Source organism: Suillus discolor (assembly GCF_016758755.1).
Source record: "Suillus discolor strain FC423 chromosome Unknown F5147scaffold_25, whole genome shotgun sequence".
Lineage (NCBI taxonomy): Eukaryota > Fungi > Basidiomycota > Agaricomycetes > Boletales > Suillaceae > Suillus > Suillus discolor.
Window position 1 is genome coordinate 536,280 of NW_024541272.1, and position 17,843 is coordinate 554,122.

General features: G+C 45.9%; 5 protein-coding genes across 5 annotated transcripts; 2 read left to right on the top strand and 3 right to left on the bottom strand.

Moving 5' to 3' along the window:
• Nucleotides 1-274: 274 nt before the first annotated feature.
• On the bottom strand, nucleotides 275-5,802 carry F5147DRAFT_652614 (uncharacterized protein; the record flags this gene model as incomplete). Its single annotated transcript, XM_041433651.1, has 17 exons — nucleotides 275-483; nucleotides 524-1,066; nucleotides 1,106-1,169; nucleotides 1,284-1,312; nucleotides 1,490-1,672; nucleotides 1,725-2,079; nucleotides 2,371-2,533; nucleotides 2,698-2,820; nucleotides 2,842-3,176; nucleotides 3,227-3,634; nucleotides 3,769-3,807; nucleotides 3,926-4,230; nucleotides 4,352-4,643; nucleotides 4,668-4,906; nucleotides 5,018-5,189; nucleotides 5,241-5,367; nucleotides 5,675-5,802. The coding sequence occupies 17 exons, from the start codon at nucleotides 5,800-5,802 to the stop codon at nucleotides 275-277; spliced, it is 3,714 nt and encodes a 1,237-aa protein (XP_041293292.1).
• Nucleotides 5,803-7,168: 1,366 nt separating this feature from the next.
• Nucleotides 7,169-7,938, bottom strand: F5147DRAFT_652615 (uncharacterized protein; the record flags this gene model as incomplete). Its single annotated transcript, XM_041433652.1, has 7 exons — nucleotides 7,169-7,195; nucleotides 7,319-7,453; nucleotides 7,504-7,546; nucleotides 7,592-7,625; nucleotides 7,671-7,713; nucleotides 7,764-7,778; nucleotides 7,870-7,938. The coding sequence occupies 7 exons, from the start codon at nucleotides 7,936-7,938 to the stop codon at nucleotides 7,169-7,171; spliced, it is 366 nt and encodes a 121-aa protein (XP_041293293.1).
• Nucleotides 7,939-8,515: 577 nt separating this feature from the next.
• F5147DRAFT_773393 (uncharacterized protein) lies at nucleotides 8,516-10,216 on the top strand (the record flags this gene model as incomplete). Its single annotated transcript, XM_041441460.1, has 5 exons — nucleotides 8,516-8,668; nucleotides 8,713-8,907; nucleotides 8,957-9,382; nucleotides 9,431-9,934; nucleotides 9,986-10,216. The coding sequence occupies 5 exons, from the start codon at nucleotides 8,516-8,518 to the stop codon at nucleotides 10,214-10,216; spliced, it is 1,509 nt and encodes a 502-aa protein (XP_041293294.1).
• A 275-nt stretch (nucleotides 10,217-10,491) lies between these two features.
• Nucleotides 10,492-13,163, top strand: F5147DRAFT_773394 (uncharacterized protein; the record flags this gene model as incomplete). The annotated part of the gene is made up of 6 exons (XM_041441461.1): nucleotides 10,492-10,662; nucleotides 10,719-11,098; nucleotides 11,152-11,280; nucleotides 11,331-11,446; nucleotides 11,495-12,396; nucleotides 12,444-13,163. 6 exons carry the CDS (start codon nucleotides 10,492-10,494, stop codon nucleotides 13,161-13,163), a joined length of 2,418 nt encoding a protein of 805 aa, XP_041293295.1.
• A 1,143-nt stretch (nucleotides 13,164-14,306) lies between these two features.
• F5147DRAFT_760854 (uncharacterized protein) lies at nucleotides 14,307-17,764 on the bottom strand (the record flags this gene model as incomplete). Its single annotated transcript, XM_041440502.1, has 7 exons — nucleotides 17,598-17,764; nucleotides 17,373-17,546; nucleotides 17,176-17,318; nucleotides 16,988-17,126; nucleotides 16,851-16,936; nucleotides 14,502-16,801; nucleotides 14,307-14,392 (listed from the first exon to the last, which is right to left on the bottom strand). The coding sequence occupies exons 1-7, from the start codon at nucleotides 17,637-17,639 to the stop codon at nucleotides 14,307-14,309; spliced, it is 2,970 nt and encodes a 989-aa protein (XP_041293296.1). The 5' UTR covers nucleotides 17,640-17,764.
• Between the last annotated feature and the right edge of the window lie 79 nt (nucleotides 17,765-17,843).

Sequence of the window (17,843 nt, forward strand, 5' to 3'; positions counted from 1 at the left end):
TGTAATTGGGTACAGTATGTTGTAGAAGGTGTTCTGGCCGATGTCTACATGAGGAAAAGCAGTCCGGCCGGACCATCAGTACACCATGTAATTGGGTACAGTATGCTGTAGAAGGTGTTCTGACCGATGTCTACATAAGGAAAATCAGTCCGGTTGGACCATCAGTACACCATGTCTATTATATTCCTGCCACATACTTCAGTTAGAATAGTCTAGGAATACAACTGTTAAGTGACTACAACCATTTTGTCCTTGAATGAATTTTCTGCATTCACTAAAACCTTCCCCACAGGAGCACCTGTCGTTGTGCATAGGCTTGATGACCATGCTTTGTGGCTTCATGGTATCTTCGTTCCCATTCTTCCTTCTTGTATCTAAACCAACCCACTGTCCACCCCATCTCATGTTGAACCAAACTCAACTCCTCCTCCCACCTTTGCCATCGAGCCTTAGCTTTCAACCAATTTAGCCTGTAGACTGATACTTGTCATGTAATAATGAATGAATATGAAACGTGACTCACATTCATCCATCCATACATCTTCAGGAGAATCATGACCATTGTTCACCCTCCAAAACCAAGCTAGTCTGTCTGATCCCTGCCCATATCTGTTCTCCTCAGTGACTTCCTTGTTCACATTAAGCTGACTCGGCTGAATCTCTTGATAAACATTCTTCAGAGTATCTTCATCTACTCCTAGTCTCTGCAGTGCATTCCTGGCCCTCTGATAGCTTCGAACACACTGATCAATTTTGATCTGACATTGTCGAGCTTCTTGCTTTGACCTGGTACCCACCCACGTGGAATCTGCACTTCTAAAATGTTGATGGTAAATTATGGCTTTGTGGCTGAGAGCCTGCCGTAACTTTTCCAAGCAATCATTTGCCTGACCCTGCCGTAACTGCAGTTCTTCGGCTTGTAGAGAACCTAGGCCAAGGGCTAAAGCATTGTCGTGAGGTATTGATGACGGCATCCAGATCCGCATGGCTTCTGCAATAACTTCTTCACAGATTTCTTCATAAGTCACTTTGGGATCTGCTGCTTCCCTCTCTTCTTCCTCCATATCTGCAGTACAAAATCTGACGTCATCCATGTGCTCCATACCTGTGTCAACTTCGATGCCTTCTGTCATGGCATCAGCCATTTCATGAAATTTTCGAGATCCTTGCTGCCAGTTTTTGTCATTTTTCTTCAACTACTGCCTTTTGAGTGGCAGATGCATCTTTGGGAAGCTTTCAAATATCTCCCCTCAAAGCATCCCTAAAGCAAAATTGAGATGTACCTTAAATGTGAAGGTGATATAATGACATACTAAGCATTCTCCAAATTGATACCACTGGTGAGTAAAGATATCGATCCTCGTTTGCTAGTATTAGCATATTCTGTTTTCGGTTAATTTTAGCCGAATTTCTGCCATTGTTGGGGCTTCCAATCACCGCATCAGAATGAACAGCATGTGAAAATGAAAAGAACCTAGGAACAACTCACCTTTATCTATTTGTAGTTGGTATATGTCAAGATGCTCTCCACATTGTTCCATAGCTTGTTTTTCATCTTTCTCCCATGAGGAGACTTTACTGACTTCCAAGGAATGTGTGAGCTCTTGGAATGGCACCTTAGTGTCATCGATGCCCTTATTGGCACGTTTGTACTTTTGCAAGAGCGTCTTAACTGTATGTGCCGTTTGACTGATTTTTAATTGATTCCAAATATAGGCACTCACCAATTTGGACATGTTTTTTCCAATTTGAGTTACGCATGTGATCATCAAGGATTTCTTGACGGTGGGCTTGGCTCATAGAACGTGCTGTTGGAGAAATCTTATTGAAGGGAGCCCAGAGTGTCTCTAGAATTTCCCCATCAACCTGCCCAGCTCCTACAATAAAGTTCAGGCTGTATCTAGGAAAACAAGCAAGCTTGTGAGCGCTGGGATGAAATTTTCCCACTGCAACCACAATCTCTGTGTCATCAGGGAGGGTCAAGCTAGAGCAGTTGTTGACACGTTCTGAAAAATGAAGACTCCACTGGCAGCCCACATCATAAATTACCAGGGAGTCATTGATTCCTCTTGCAGCATGCTTAATAGCATTGCATATGGAGTAATCTATATTCATGTGGCTTGAAGTGATTTTGTCATCAAGTCAGTCAATCAGTAGTATATTAAATAAGACTTGCCATTCGCCCTTTTGAAAGTCTACTACAGAGTGGGGAATGAAACATCCATGCCTTGCACAAGCAGTGGCCCCCACCCCTGTAGTTCTGAGGTTGCCTCGGTTTGTATTTGCTGCATTGACTGCACGATGGTTGCTACAAGTAGACCTCTTCCAACTTGTTCAGCATACTTGTAAAATGAACACAACCCAACTCACCTTCCTACTCTCTGTAGCTGAGGCCAAGTGAGCTTGATATTCTCCCTCTGTGACCATATAACCTAAACCATCTGAGAGGAAGATGTCCTCTTTCAGCTGTCTCATGTTCATGTGCTGAGCAGTAAAATTTCCATCTACCACAAATCTCTTCATGACAAGCCACCTGTGTTGAACATCCAAAATTAGCATTATTGAACCATAATAATTCTTTGGAGAGTTCTTCATAACCAAGACAGTCTGGCCAGAGTGCACTTTACAAGGCACATAGTATCGTAGCACAATGGTGACAGCCAGCTGGACTACCTGCACTAGCTGTACAATCAGTACTGGCCAGCATCCTCTGCTGCTATTTGACCTCGGCCAGCACCACACATATGTTGGCTAGCTATTGGCTGGCCAGGTTTAGGAAAAACCTGGCCAAGATCTGTACTGGCCACTGTACCAGGTGTACTGGCCAGGGTAAATACACACATATGTCCAGCCTGCAGCATTACTGGCCTATGTACAATGTGTACTGGCCAGAGTTCACCTTGCTCAACAGCCATGAGTGTATACAACACGTAGCAACCAACCGGCCACTGTCTAGCTATGATTTCGCTGCACCAGTAATAATAATTGACTTGCCTTTCATACTTCTGCTCCCAATCAAGAGGCATGTTGATTCCTGGCTGAGGACATGAAGGGCAGAAAAGGGCAAGATCTCCTGGGCCAGGTCCTGATTTCATATTATGGCCAAATCCAAACCATTTACGGTTCTTCAAGTCTCTCCACAGTCGAGATACTCTCATGAGTTCACGATAACGATCCTACAGATGCCATTGGAATTTTGAACTACAAATATAGATTTCTCACTCACTGGGACAGTATCTGGAAATGCATTATTTGTCAACCTTGTAAGTTTCTCAAAGAAGCTCCTGGCTGAAGTCTTGCATTCCAAGGCGTCAATGAGAAAATGATCCAGTACTTCGAAGGTGAAAACAGTCCTGGGCCGTGTGGAGCTGGCAGGAAATAGCTGTGCTCTCAGGAGCTGCAGGTGCTGAGGATCGGATCCTTGGCAATGACACCACAATACGTTGTGTGTGAACACTCCTGATGAATGTACAATAGTCACAGGGGTGGTATCTTGAGGTAAGGGGCCTGTCTCTGTAATATCATCTACTTTCCCATCTTGATCCCCGTGAATTTTCGAAGCTCCATATGAAGGGCAAGGCTCTCCTCCATGGCCTAAGTACCATATGAATCCTTGGTCAGCAAGAGTGACGTCCTGGAAGCACATGTTGTTCCAAAGTTGAATTTTGTGGAAAGGTAATGACTGATGCGATCTGATCAAGCAAGGACGACACCACCCATGGTCACCAGCACAGGTTACACAATTGAATGTGGCCTCAGCACTCTGACATGTCTCGCAGATCCCTGCACAGGTGAATTGTTCTGAATCTAGAATTATATCTAGATATACATCTCAATAATGAAGATATTCTGCTATGAAGTTGTTTTGTGTCTATAGCATGCATGAGAAAACTTTTATCAGCGAGTTAGAAACTACTAGACACACCTTTGTTTTTCTTGGTTGGTGACCATCCTCTGTGTCCAGAATGAAGTCACCCAAACTTTCCTGAGAGGCTTCGACATCCACAAATTCTGCATGGTTCTCTTTCATTCGTTTCCTTGGGCTGCTGGGGGAGGAAGGGTCCATCGATGTTTCATACAGTGGATCTGCACAGGATTCGACCCATGAGGACTTTCCCCTCTTGTCTCTGGTAGGCTTGTAGGCAACATAGTCTATGTCCAGGTCTTTCTTTTTGGATAGGCTACCTCTGTGTTTGAAAGAATAAGAAACAGCCTTGAGACGATTTTTTTCTGCCCAGACATGATGTTTCAACCAAGGAATGATAATGTGAAACGAAGTGTATAGTCAAAAATTTGTCTAATCAAATCCAAAAATCTCGGCTATCACAAATGAATAACTGTCTCTACTTACTACCTCTGGACTCTCCCCTGTTCAACCCATTCTTTCTGCCCTTCTTCCTACTAACAGGTGTTCCTCCTTTACCTGCCCCCACTTTGATGAGAAATTCCAAGTCCGTTGGAAACATCGGTCTAGGAATACTCTGCCTATCATGAACTTTGTCCTTGACAAAGTGGGCGATTATGATCCTCTCCCCATCACGCCACCTTGGGACCCCATGCTCCAGTACCTTACCACAAATGTAAACCATGCTCCCAGGGTCATATTGTAGCTCGGCACCCACATCAGGCAGATCCAATATAGCCTGGTGACCTTTTCCGAGGCTCACCAAAAGGTCATAAAATGATGGTGATGCTCCTGGATCGCGATGATACGGTGTCTCCCGGTTTACAATCACCTCAATTCCAGAAAAATCTGAGGGCCAAACAACTGGATTCGAAGTCTTGACCGCTTGCTTCAGGCTAGAAATACATTGCATGCCAGCAAGATACTGATGGGGTGCAATAATACTGGTGATAGCGGACCAGAATTGTTCGGTTGCTGTGATTTCAGACAACCAATATTGAACTATGGGTGACGACAGAGAAGTTGATTGATATAAAAGATCTTGAAGCCGCTAACTCAATTGAGTTACTTTTGTCTTGTGAATCGGATATGAAAAAAATCTCACTTCATGACGTTGCATGAAACCACCGGGGCACATAGTCACCTGTCCTGCTCCAAATTCTCCTCCGCCAGAGGGTATGACAAAGCCTTGTGAACGCCAAGGCTGTTTTGCCTGTTCTGTTGGCTTAGGCAAAGAGTGATCAAGGACAGGTCTGAGTATCTTGATGGACTCGTTGATGTGTTCCTAGATTATAAACAGTTTAAAATAGGGTTTTCATATTTGTGAGAGTTGTACCATTCGGTCGGGCATCAGGATCTTGGGGAGATACCAAGCTAGGATTCTTCCATGCTTATCAACCAATGTGGTGGGCTCGGTTATGTGACCAAATGAAGAAGCTTTGAAATACTTGGCTAGTTTCTTTCTTTGTTTTGTATTTCAGGAGGCTTTAGCAGAGTCCGAAAATTGATCAACATCCCAATCTGTTTGTACTGCAGTCAAATATTCAAATTCAGGTACAGTCGAAAAATCAAATAAAGACGTACAACTATTAACTGCTGCGTAAGCAATGATTACTGCAGCCCTGGAAATTTCAATATCAGTAATGATCGTCGGATTAGTACCACTATCGCCACTAGCAGACAGTAGAATGTTCTGCCACTGATTCCACAATCTGGTCCTTAAATTACGGCTGTTGAGTGGCACAGACAAACAACTTAGAAATTGCTTACTTGGCTCTCTGTAGTAATTTTTCGTCAATGTTGTTCTGTGTGAACAATTCAAACGGTGAGGAATCACACAGGAGTTCATCAACGCGGCTACTGAGCCTTTTGGCTAGTAAAGCTACAGGATCCCCCATTGTAAGTCGGAGTGGATGGAAAATTTCAAACCTGTCACGTCGGAAGTATAAATGAACATGCCAACATGTCACACATTAATGTAGCCTAATGGAGAATCCCCATGGGTAATTACATAATTCTGTCGAACATTAGAAGAGGGTACTCTGGGCCTGCCGGTTCCTGTAAAATGGGTCAAGGTGTTACTGAAGCACTGAAGAATGGCGGTGATCTGAACAATAAAACAATGAAAAGATGGGTAATAATAAATGGAGTTTTGTACTATGTAGTGCATAGATTACAGAAGAATGAGGTTTTGTTCGGTGAAGATGAAATGGGGGACATTTACTTGTGAGTTTAGAAGATGAAGAGGGATGGCTGTTCACTGAACAAAACTCACAAGTAAAGCTCCCCCATTTCATCGCATATGCACTTCACCGAACAAAGCTTCATTCTTCTATAACCTTCACCACTATCATTGTTTGGTGAAGTGCATACGCGCAATGAAATGGGGGAGCTTTACTTGTGAGTTAGAAGATGAAGGGGGGCAAGGACAGAAGAATGAAGTTTTGTTCGGTGAAGCGCATATGTGATAAAATGGGGGAGCTTTACTTGTGAGTTAGAATATGATGTGAGGCAAGGAGTCAAGGACAGAAGAATGGAGTTTTGTTCGGTGAAGTGCATATGTGATGAAATGGGGGAGCTTTACTTGTGAGTCACAAGGATGAAGAGGGGTGGCAGTTGTAAAGGTTACAGAACAAAAGTTTCAGTGAAGTGCATATGTGATGAAATATGGGGAGTTACTGTACAGCTGTGAAGCAACACTTAGGGCGCACTGGATGTTTGTCCCCAATTGCACTCTGAACAAGAAAGGTGGGCTGCTAGGCGGTTGCATACGGGCTTTTGAATTTTGAATTTTTATATTTGGCCATCTACGCTCACATAAGCTCAGGTAACTAGGTTCCTCGATGGCTCAACTATCAATGAAACAAAAACATCCTCCAAATCAAATCAAATGTCCTGAATCAAAGCAAATCTTGCAAACTTGTTGGTAACAGATAGGCATAAGTCTCCAAAGACTTATATGGGGCGCTGAGTATACAAGTCACGTGATTTTATTCCAAAGCAGCACATATGGTTTCTAATACAAGTCACGTGATTTTATTTCAAAGCGGAGCATGTGATTTTATAATGGTAAAACTACTGAGACATGTTGTGCATTTTAAAATAGTAATAAAGTGAAAAAATTCTGCCAATACAAGGCCGCTGTGGAGGGGCCCTCTCCACAACGGTCTTGTACTGCTAACTACAGTACATATAAAAGTAGGTACAATCTGTAAACATTGGTCAGTACCTGTAAAGTCAAATATAATCAAAACCGTCCTTTTATTAGATATTGGCGCCATATAATAATACCTGCATGAACGGTGGTCAGTGTTTGCTAAGGGAATACAAATGAAACTACCTTGTTGAGGAAGCGAATTTAGGCGCACATTGAGCACCATACCCCAAGTAAATGGTGGAGGAGGATAGGCGCACCAGTGTGGACGCTATACCTCCCTCCAGCCCCAAAGACCCATGAAAATATTGGAGGAGGATAGGCGCACCAGTGTGGACACTATACCTCCCCCAGCCCCAAAGACCCATGCAGATATTGTGCATGGCAATAAAACACTAAAAAAAAGGAAAATGGTAAGCGCAGGCAAGCTCTAGATAAAACAGACCTGAGAGGGCGCATAACTTGAAGGAGGACAAATGAGTGAAATGCTGAAGACAGACGGTAAGCACAGGAGAGCTCAAAAGAACACGGACCTTGGTGAGAGAGTGGGCGGATGATAATAAAATACTATAGACAAATAGTCAGCGCAGGAGACGTCAAGATAAGACGAACCTTGGTGAATGAGTGGAGTAAAGAGGCGGATGATGAAGGAATCCTATCAAAAAGAAAGAAGGTAAGCGCCACATAACTTAACAGAAGACTCACCTGAGAGGATATAACCTGTAGAAAAGAACATATTCAGCAAGGAACGCGAGAAAAGAAGACATCTACCTTGAAGTGTAGAATGCTCAGTGACCCATAAGCCACTTACACAGCTGCAGACTGTGTAAGTGGCTAATGGGATGAGCGCTGAAGTGTGGTGAGGAGTGAGGATGCACATGGTGAGCAATGGTGAGCGAGCGGTACAAGAAATTCAACCGTGGGAATGTGTTACCTGCTCACTATATGCCGCAATATTTGATTGTGTTTGTATTCGCACAATGCCGGTTTCATGTAATCACATGATCAAACAAGACGCGTTTAAAATACAAAAAGACTTGTCCACAATGCGCGCGTGCCACGGGTCACATGATCAAACAAGACGCGTTTAAAATACAAAAAATACTTGTCCACAATGCGTGTGTGCCACGGGTCACATGATCAAACAAGACGCGTTTAAAACACAACTCATCCACAATGCACGCGTGCCATATGTCACATGATCACGTGAAACCGGCATTGTGCATACAAAAAGACATGATGGATTCAACAATAAGAAATTGGACTTACAATAATTCGAACATGGGTGTCACATGATCGCGTGAAACCGGCATTGTGCGTACAAAAAGAGTCTTTTTGTACGCACAATGCCGGTTTCACGCGATCATGTGACACCCATGTTCGAATTATTGTAAGTCCAATTTCTTATTGTTGAATCCATCAGCCAGTACCGCTTCTACATCTCATAGCCCCAGCTCATGCCACCCAAGAAGAACACTGCCAAGAAGCGTGCTGCTGGGGGTGTTGCCCTCAAAGTCAGTGTTCCCCTTGGTTCTCCCATTCCATATGTGGAGGATCCATTGCCAAGTGGACCGGCGGCGCCTGAGCTGCCTGCAGAGATCCACAGCCTAGTAAGTTCTTCCTTCATAATGTCTATCTTAGCTAATTTAGTCAGTGGTGTATGATCTGCCGTGACGGCGCCGAAGGTGACGTTGTATTGTACAAGTGCGACGCTTGCCCGCGCGTTATGTGCAGTCACTGTATTGAAGTCCCCACCGGCTATGTCGACATTGTACAAGGCGTCGACGTCTTGTTTCTTTGCCTATCCTGCCATTCTCTGCGCAGTCTTAGAAAGCCGGCACCCTACTTTGTAAGTACTTTTTTTAATTCTTTTGACTACGCTATTAATGTGATTACAGGGATTCTACAGCGCCAACTTGCCTGACAGAGGAGGGCATCCTGTCCTTCCTCATTTCCTCCGGCTCAACGGCAAGTTTGAGGCTGCGTCATGCACATTGTTGGCCTCCATGCCGGTCGCCATCATTCACTTCATCATCAGTGCAACTGATGAAGTGATAACGCCTGTCCCCCTCCTGTCGCACTATTTGGAACACTTTTTCCCCAACGGTGGGTACACTTACCTGGAGGTTGTCTTCGACGTCGCAACACACAAGAAGATAGATGCGTACACTCAGACGCAGCAAGCGCGTGTCACTCAACTCATGCAACACCTTGGACGAGCTGGATGCATTTTTGCATTTTTTTCGAACCATTCCGAACAAGACAGTGGGTGGCTGTTCGCGGGTAAGGTAAATGGTAGATATATTGCTATGAGCATCACCCAGGTAATGTATCCATCTATTCTGCAAGTTCTTGGCTAATTGGTGATCTAGGTACTATCTACTGTATTCCGGCCTTATCTTCCTCTTCTCAAGGCCACCAACATGGTGCTCCTTGTGTGTGCCTCTATTGTCACACATGAGGACGCATTTGTTGAGCTCAAGCAGGCTGTCCTGGACATCAAGGTAGCATCCGCTATCATTTTTCCTGCCAAAAGGTTCCAGCCACTGGTCGCCACCAACTTCCTACTGGCCCTAGCGGAACTTGTCATCATCGAACAGCTGGATCTCCACAAAGTCTTTCCCTCTCTGCTCTCCCTCTCCAACCGCCTTGGACTACATTCCAAGATCATATCAATGACCAGGGATAACGCCGCCCATTTTCCCAGGCTTTTCGTCACAACTTATGCACGCGCCCACCCACAGACACAGCTGTGGGGCATTGAGGTGCCTTCACAGTGTCCCCTCTGCGGCTCGACCAATAGTTGGTCGGAGAAAGTCGGTGTGACAGCGTCACAACAGTCTCAAGGTGTCGCCGCTCAAGACCAGGCTGCAGGTGTCAGTAGGTACATATATACCTGCTTACATACTGAATGTGGTAAGAGCCAGGGAAAGTCTCCCCATAGGTTCCAGATTGACAAACCTCCGGGTTTCCTTGTCAACGCCGCTAAGAGCAGGAACAGCGGCTGGTTTCAGTCCCCTTCTGCCATCTTCCCATCTCCATCTGTTCAGTCTGCACCTATTTCGGCCACATCTTCCATCAGCCAAGCCAAATGTCCAAGGAGTAGCAAAGAGAGTTTAGATGAGACTGAGTCTACTAGGAAGAAGGCGCACAACTGAATTATTTCACACTAGTTACTTAGATAGATGTTTTTGCAATTGATTTGATTTGTTAGCCTCCATTTGTGCATTCATCAGTGGTTTCATTAATTACAGGTTTAGAAATAAGGATATGAAGTGTTTGCGACACACGTAGTCAAGGGTCGGCCGCACAAATGTTCCAAACACGATCACATGTCAAAGGTCATGTGATCGTGTTTGGAACATTTGTGCGGCTGACCCTTGACTACGTGTCGCAAACACTTCATATCCTTATTTCTACTACTAAACATATCATGGACAAATGGTATGAGTCTTTCGAGGGAATACTAGCTATCCACCAGGACAAGTTTGTTACTGCTTCGGCACCAACACGTCAAAGTATTTTGAAGACAATACGTGATCAGATTGTCACAAAACACAAGTCACTGGAGGATCCTGCTGCCTTGCCGAAGCCTTTAAGAAAGGTTTGTATGGCTTATTTTGTATAGAAAATAGTACTTATTTGCCTGTATATGAAAAGGCCATTAGGCGCTACTATCTCCAGTTCTTAACCGATGAGGATGATATTCAAGCTGAAGGAGAGTTCCTGGAAGATGAACAGGACAATGAAGCACTTGGTGTATCCCCTGAGGAGAGGGAGATGGCAGCTCGTCCAAAGGATGCCGCATTTTACAAGAAGGAAATTACTGACTGGGATGTTGCACAGAAGTTGTTCAAGCAGGAAATCGACGACTATGACAAGGAGGAGCAATCAAAGTTGGGGGGAAAACATTCGATTAAATTCCGTACAGGACACACGAGGGACTGGTTTAACAATATGACTCCTGCACAACGTGAGGAGGTAGAGGACGCGAAGGAAAAGTGGAATAGGGAAGGCGCACCAGCAGAAGCACAGGCAATGTAAGTATTTATATTCTCAACTCGGTATCTCCTATAACTACATATACTGGCAGGTATCGGAAGAGGAACCTCAAAAGAGTCCTGGACTATTTTACAGAACAAATTTGTCATACTATGGGGTGTCAGGTTGTGATGCTAGTCAGTCACAAAAAAAAATCTGATCAGACTCTAAGTGTCGTCGTGTGAGTGATATTGTCTTATCGAAGTAAAATAACTCAATGTTATTATTCAGCCATGAGTCTAAGCCCTTGAATGGCAAAAAAGTGTTCACACAAAGTTCTCGCAGCAACAAAGAATGGACATCTGATGGTTTTACAAAATTTGTGGAGTGGTCCAAGTCGGAATTCTGTGAGTTTTCATTTTGTATTGACTACACAATAATTAAAGAATCTTAAGACCCTGAGGACTCTGATGGAGTGTCAGACAATGAGGACGACGAGGACGATACCAAGGATAAGTTGCCTGAACTTGTCTTAGACAAGACAGGCTATGCAAAGCTTCCTTCATGCGCTGGTATCAATGCGAAAGGACAGCAAGAATTAGTCCGACGGATCTTCCATGCATCGTACAGTGAGTTGATGTCTGTTCGGTCAGCTTTGATGGGACTTAAGGTTGGTTGGGTAGAAGTTTTCACTGACAGTACCAAGCCAGTACCTTGGCGTGAGGTTGTGGCTAAGCCAAGTTTGTACTTGGACCTGGAGTGCCTCCCCAAGGGTTTCTTGTTGAGGGATCCCTCTCATTTGAGGGCTGACGACATCACCAAGCTGTGGGACCATTGGGAAGTCAGACGGGCAGCCAAGCAAAGATTGATTATTTTCCTTGCAGGCAAGCTTGCTGATATGAGCAAAGAGAGCCTGCAGAATGCAGTTCCCTATAAGGGGGACAAAAAGGTATATGTGGAAATCAGTCAAGAAAACGAGGACGATACCTCAGCCAAGCCACCTACGACACGTACCGAAGGGCCGGCCGGGACTAAGGCTGCCTCCAGTGCCTCGGCCAGCACACGCCCCACACCACGTACCAAAGGGCCGGCCGGGACCAAGGCTGCCTCCAGCGCCCTAGCCAGCACACGCCTTGCACCACGTACCATCAGCCCAGCTGACGATGACTCTTCAGAAGATGACTTAGCCACAACATCCTTTGCAGGACATACAACAGGGCCGGCTGCTAGGCCATCTGGCGCTCAAGAAGGAGCACCCGTGGCAGTTCCAATGAAGGATCGTGTGCAGTTCTTGAAGTCCCTGAGCAATAATGATAAATACCTGCTGTTGGTTGAAGGGGTCAGAGACTTGGAGAAGGTATGTTCGTCATTGAATGAGCAGAATTCAATACTCACATGGTGTAGGGACCAAGCTCTGAAAAGCAAAGGGACTGGCCTACCTGGGCAACATGGTCTTGGGAAGAATCGTACCTTCCCAATGCTGTGCACTCCGAAGATGGTGTTGTAGAAAATTTTTTGGACATGATCGCATCTGCCAAGATCACCAGCTTGCCCTCAGGAATGCGCATCACTTTGGGTCTCGGCTTACTGCTCAGGGAATGTAAACGTGCTATCAAGTATGAGGTGGACGAAGCCCCTCACAACACCCCCACTTACCTTGGTGCCTCGACCTTAGATATCAAGATCCTCAGCCTTGTTGAAGATTTGGTTGATACTGTCAGAGGTAGGATGCTTCCAACGCTCAAGGGAAGGGAGGGTCAGCAACGTGCTGCAGGAGAGCAGGAGGAGAAGGAAAGGGATCACGAGTTGGAGGTCAGGCAGCACCTGGAGGAAGAGTTGAGGATGTTGGAGGAGGCAAAATCAAGGAATAAGAGGTTAAAGGATGATATGCAGAAGCTGCAGGAGGAAACGAAGAAGCTCGTGGAGGAAAATGAGTCCCTGGAGAGACAGAGAGTGGAAGTGGAGCACAATGGTGAGTCGGAGGCAGAGGTAAGAGTGGAGGTGAAGGGGGAAAAAAGGAGCAAGTCGGGTGAATCTGGAAAGCCACACAAGATCACCAAGACTGACGACATCCGTCGCTCTTCCAGAGCTAGGCTGCCCTCCAAGAAAGCAATGAAATATTAGCACACTTGTATCTTGCGCATGCTTTGTTTAAGATAGTATATCTACAACTTGAACTCAGAAAATATAAGCCTGGCCGGACAGGCCATACCCACATGTACCACCAGGTCTGGCTAGTATGTGCTAAGAAAATATAAACCTGGCCAGACAGGACATACCCACATGTACCACCAGGTCTGGCCAGTATGTGCTAAGAAAATATAAACCCGGCCGGACAGGCTTTACCCACAGGTAACACCAGGTCTGGCCAGTATGTGCTAAGAAAATATAAACCCGGCCGGATGGGCCATACCCACATGTACCACCAGGTCTGGCCAGTATTTGCTAAGAAAATATAAACCCAGCCGGACGGGCCATACCCACATGTACCACCAGGTCTGGCCAGTATGTGCTAAGAAAATATAAACCCGGCCGGACGGGCCATACCCACATGTACCACCAGGTCTGGCCAGTATGTGCTAAGAAAATATAAACCCGGCCGGACAGGCTTTACCCACATGTACCACAAGGTCTGGCCAGTATTTGCTAAGAAAATATAAACCCGGCCAGACAGGCCATACCCACAGGTAACACCAGGTCTGGCCAGTATGTGCTAAGAAAATATAAACCCAGCCAGATGGGCCATACCCACATGTACCACCAGGTCTGGCCAGTATGTGCTAAGAAAATATGAACCCGGTGGGACAGGCCTTACCCACAGGTAACACCAGGTCTGGCCAGTGTTCTTATGTCTAAGATGCCTGGTTAGACCTATTCTATCCATAGGTTATAGTAGTTCTGGCTGACATTGTGATTTTATCTATGCCCGGCCAGAACTGGCCCTGCATGACCGGCCAGACCTGGTGCTACAATCTGGTCAGGAAATATAAAGCTGGCCAGACCAATCATACATACATGTAACATCGGGTCTGGCCAGTGTTCTGGTGTCTAAGATGCCTGGCCAGACCTGCTGCTACACTAAGACACATGAGCAGAATCAGGACTGGCCAGTACCATATCTACATATATTTACTACCATCGGCCGGTGACCGGCTGGACACAATCTACGGACATTTGGCATGTCCGGGGTACCGGTTCTACATCAAAATTGACTGAATGGACTGGCGATAAGAAGAACAGACACGTTCTCTATGTAACACATCTGTATCAGTCTTCCTGTGTCATAGCAATCTCAGTACTCATTTGAAGTTCCATGCGTTCCGCTTCACTCATCTCCCGCGTTCGTCTCATCACTGTTTTGTCATAGATACTATTTCATGATGAAGCTACTCGTACAATCGTAATGGCAGGCTGATTGTTACATGTATATGATCTACATAATGTTCGCAAATGGCGACTGACCCTCTATAAATAGTGTCCATGCAATAAATTTGTCTGGCAGAACAGCGAACGGATCGCAACTGTACAAATGTCGCTCAGGCACTCCCATCTCAGTGCACAAAGACCGTGTTTCTGTGAAGTATCGTGCAGCCAACGCGAAGTCACCACGCACAAAGGCAATCTCCCCCAGTCCTCGTTTGCTGTATGCCTTGAAATCAAGATGTCCTTGGACATCACAACCTTCAATGGTGGCGGTGAAATGGGACTCGGCCCTGTCATATGCGCCCGCAGTGAGCTCGATGCATGCTGAGAAATAAGATCTATGGAGAAATACGAATGCACTGTGCAGCTCAAAGAGTTGGAGGGATCCTGGGGCTTTGTAGACGAGCTCCCTCGCAAGGGCATGATCCCCCTGCTTGCTTGCAACAACAGCCTTCAACACGGTATACCACAAGACTCGGTGTGAACGTTCTCCCTCAGCCATCTCTACGATTTTCTGTAGGATACCCATGGCTTCGGATAGCCTGTCTTCGCAAAATGCCACCACTGCAAGCCTCAGATGCGCATCGCGGCGGGCGAAGCAGATTTGAGTACATGTGCATTGTAGGAGAAGGTTTTCTAAGCGCTCTTTCACGTGAACAATGTCTCCTCCGTAGCAAAATTTGGCCCGCCAGTGCCAAATCTTAGACTCCAAGCCACAGAGGTGACCTTTCGAGTCCGAGGACTTCACGAATAACTCGTCCGCAGATGCTGTGAATGTGCACATCCGAGCCCTATCCAAGAAATACCAAACTCTGTCTTTCGTTGGTTCACTGAGATACTCCCACGACTCGGAGCGTTGAAAGCCCTCTAAAAGCTGTTGGGATTGAATGAAGCGGCCTTGACATCTGTATCTGTCTGCACAACTGGTAACGCATTCGGCCACCATTTTGTGGTTGCCGGTGGCGAGAAAGAGTGCCCCAGCAGCTTTGAAAATCTTCATTGCGTCTGTGAGCTGGGAGAGTGTGTTGTAGAGGTAGCCGAGATCCCACAAGCAGTATGCTTTGAGCTCATACGTGAAGGAGTTCTCGATGACATTGAAAATAGCGGGGGTAAGGGTGGTTGGACGAGGAAGATGCCACATCAAGCACTCCAAAAATTCTGAGCAAGCGCGATAAGTCTCTTCAGGGATACAGGCGAGGTCGAAAGCCACGACACGCTCAATGTTGAAGTGATCCGAGATAATGATATTAGCATGACCGTCTTGTTCTTTCGAACACTGCTGGACAGTGCGATAGTAGAAGGTGCGTATCTCTTGCAAACGTGTGGAGTCAGGTAGTGGCAACGAATCTTGCACATAATGTCGAATGGGTGCGAGTACCTTGATGAAGTTGTCTTGACGATAAACAAGAGATTGCATGCGTAGAACATCGCATATAGTGTCGACTTGTTGGAGCGATGGCAACAAATTGCTAGCCAGGTTGTCGTTGAGACCCTGCGGCAAGAAGGCGATTATGGCTAAAGTACGACGACCATCCTCGCCAAGACCCTGGATGGATGGTGAGTCGAGTGACAGCTGCATGGTGTCTGACAAGCTTTGGAGCTTTCCCTTGCCGGGGTTGAGCACAGCACTGGGCCGATTGTTCCATCTCTTCAGTAGTATGGCTGGAGACCAGTCATTTTGCCACGCAGTGTGTGCGAGTAAATTAATAGAAAGGGGGTGAAAATCTAACTCCCTGAGCAAGTCCTTTATTTCTTCCTCGGAATCGCTGCAACGGGCGCGAGGATAAGTTTGAAAGAACAGTCTTTCTGCAGAACTCAAGTCCAATGGCGGTATGTCCATCATTCTCCATAACACATCTGTTGCATTCCTTCGACTGCGTGACATGAGGATCAGGATGACGCCACGGATGTCTGCAATCTTCGCAATTGCCGGTGGTATTTTTTCGAGCGCTGACAACGCACTGGCCTCTTCAAAGGTCTCGGCATTGTCGAGGACAACAAGGGCGCTAGCAGAATGAAGAAAGGTAGATATTGGGCACAAAGGATCAGGACCGGTTATCTCTATGCCAAGGGCTCTCGCAAAATGAGCCATAAAAGTTTCGAATGTGATAGTTGAAGGATCTAGACCATCATAAGTCACAAAGAAGCGCCGGTCAGGGAATTTTTCGATGATAAGTGGCTCGTGAAGGATGGCTTTGGCAAGAGAACTCTTTCCCATGCCTCCGGGACCGATCAATGCAATGTGTTCACCGTTGACAATGAGAGCTGTCAACTCTGCCACGAGATCATCGCGGCCATAAAACATAGAAGGTCGCGATGGAGGCTCAATTGAGTGATACCTGACTGCATTTAGGGGACATCCACAACCCGCAGAAAATAACAACTCACTTTAGAACATTGGCACTAGTTGTATTGCCGTCGAGTCCCCGAGCAAGCCTTTCCACCTTCATGGCAATGCCAGCGATCGCTTCAGTCTTGAGATGACATTCAGCAGCAGAAGTTCAGCTCGAGTCACAAAGACGTACATTGAAGAGTACGAGGACACGGTCTATGTTCATTTCCCAACTAGCAATCTGGTCACGATCAATCGTTGCAGAGAAGAACCTCTTCAACAATCCTTGGTCCTTCCTTGAAATCACTTTATTGTTGATATCGTTGACTGACCTGCTTGACATTGTCAGTTTCTAGTGACGGTTAAATTTGGTTTGCTTACGAGTTAAGCTCCGATAAAGCATGAGCCAAGTATCCTGGAAGATTGTCGTTGGTAGTGTCTTTGGTCACTCTCTCGAGGATTTCCCTGATGGTCTTGCATTTGTTGACTAGCGCCAGGAAAGCGGACTTGTTCTTGATCACCAACTGTACGAATGTGAGGATCTTTTAAGCTCATTTTCCAGAGTTACACCGACACACCTGCGCGATCATCAGGATATTGGCAACAGTTGCGAGTATACCTTTCGCCAGGTCAATAGGTATGAGGTTTTGCGTGATGTTGATTGCTGCTATAGTGACATCCAACAGTTGGCTCACATCTTCGTCCCGGAACTCCTTAATTTCAGAAGCGGGTTCAGCATGTAGTAGGTCGGTCTACATTAGATCAGATATCCAATAGTGACGTCTAGAGACGCTCCTTCTTACCTTTGGTTTTTTGACTCTTGACTTTGGTATTTTAGATAGCATCGCCCTGGCCAGCCTGAGGTCGTGTTAGAGATTCTAGACCGTAATCCAGTGGATTTTAGTCAAATTGAATATTGAGTGAGCGTCCCTGATTTGGATGCAAGCCACTCGCGGCGACGGTGAGAAACTGCACAGCATAAATACATAACTTGATACCATCCTGTACCTCTCCCCCATAGGAGGCCTAACCAGTAACTCTCTACTAGC